At 56.0% G+C, this 1,568-nt stretch overlaps 1 protein-coding gene across 1 annotated transcript; it reads right to left on the bottom strand.

Annotated features, from left to right (window-relative positions):
* On the bottom strand, positions 1 to 1,507 carry PNMA3 (paraneoplastic Ma antigen 3). Its single transcript, XM_012659960.1, has one exon. It carries the CDS (start codon positions 1,398 to 1,400, stop codon positions 12 to 14), a length of 1,389 nt encoding a protein of 462 aa, XP_012515414.1. The 5' UTR covers positions 1,401 to 1,507; the 3' UTR covers positions 1 to 11.
* Positions 1,508 to 1,568: the final 61 nt, after the last annotated feature.

Genomic DNA, 1,568 nt, shown 5'->3' with positions numbered 1-1,568 from the left:
CTGTCCTGAGCCTACTTGGCCTTGGACTTGGGATGGCTCTTGTCCCAAGCCCAGTTTCCGTTTCCCGATTCATGTGCAATCTGTCTCTTCTGCTTTACCAAGGGCTGGTTGGAGCAGTTGAAACACTCTACCCTGATGTGGCCATCTTCCCCACAGCTGTAGCAGAATGTGTGGCGTTTCCGTTTTCTTGAGCCTCGAGAGCCTGCCCTCGGCACACCACCCCTCCGGTGTTGGCCTCTGCTCCTCCGGCGCCGGCAACCCTGGGAAAGCCTCGCCTCAAAACTGTCGCCCAAGGCAGGCACAGGCACTGCCCCAACCCCACTGACTCCAGATGGCCTTGGGCCTATTTCCAGCCCCTCCAGCCTCTCCTTATCTGGCCCTAAAGTGGCCTCCCACTCTTCCTCCTCACGCAGAAGCTTCACCAGGGCCAGGAAACCAGGAGGCTTCCTTCGTTGTCTCATCAGCTTAAGTTTATCTCGAAGTTTGTCAGGAAGGGTAGCCCCACTCAAGACTTGTTTCAGGCGAGTCTGATTCACATTCCTTCGTGACACCACATTTTTTTCTACAGCTCTTTGGAGCAGGGGTTCCAAACGTAACACAAAGCTAGAGACTTTCTCTCCTACCTCCTGATAGGCCTTACAAAACTTCACCTGGGCAATTTTACGGCTCTCCACGGGTCCAAACACCTGCTGCAGGGCTGCCAGGCACTCCTCCACAGTTATGGCAGCGTTGCTGGCCCGGAGCCCACTGACCACCTGTAGAGCAGGGCCCCGCAGGCACTCCATGAGCCTCCGCCTCTTCTCCCCCTCAGGCACCTGCCACATCTGTAGCATGTCAGTGGTGTGCTCAAGCCAGGCTTCAAAGGCCAATGCCCCTGGAATGGATATGGTGTTCCCAGAAAACACTCTTAGTTCTCGATACAACATTTGTTCTAGCAGAGGCTGCACTGCTGCCCCCAGGGTCTGGGCCCAGGTCCAGAAATCTGGTGATATAGCCACTCTCGGAGCCAAACAACTGGCATCCGACTGGAGGAGTCTGTTCATGTCTGACACCGTCCGCCTCTCCTCCTCTAAGAAGCGGTTCAGTCTATTGAGAAATTCTCCATCTGAGTTACGGGGTTTTACAACCACTTCCCAGGGTCCCCCCTTTCCTGGTATTTCCCTGGGGACCAAAGCATAGTCGATATTTTGTGCAAGCTCCAGCAGAAACGCATGGGCATTCTCCTCCCTCCTAAACATCCTGCCAATAACCCTGTATCTGCCCAGGGGCCTGAAAGCCCCCTGGAGAGTCTCCTCAAACTCATCTTCGCTGCAGTCCTCGGGAATCCCCAGGATGAGCATGCACTTCCGGGTGTCCAGATGCTCCCCCCTACACCAGTCCTGCAACAGGGTCAACGGCATATCCCCAGATCTCTGCGGATTCGAATTTAGAGGGAGGGGAGTGATCAGGCAGTAATGCACATAAATCTGGGCCACCTCCCAGAGCGAACGCAGAAGGCCCAGGTCTCCAGAGCCTGTGAGTGCGAACCGGGCGAGAGCGAGGTTAATGCCCACCCCCCACCCCCACCC

The sequence above is a fragment of the Propithecus coquereli genome, unplaced genomic scaffold, assembly GCF_000956105.1.
Source record: "Propithecus coquereli isolate 6110/MARCELLA unplaced genomic scaffold, Pcoq_1.0 Scaffold643, whole genome shotgun sequence".
NCBI lineage: Eukaryota > Metazoa > Chordata > Mammalia > Primates > Indriidae > Propithecus > Propithecus coquereli.
Note: the sequence above shows the minus strand (reverse complement) of the source record. Positions and strands in the feature narration are given on the sequence as shown.

Coding starts and splice junctions, on each gene's coding strand:
- PNMA3 (XM_012659960.1), bottom strand. CDS start 1,400: ATGCCGTTGACCCTGTTGCAGGACTGGTGTAGGGGGGAGCATCTGGAC.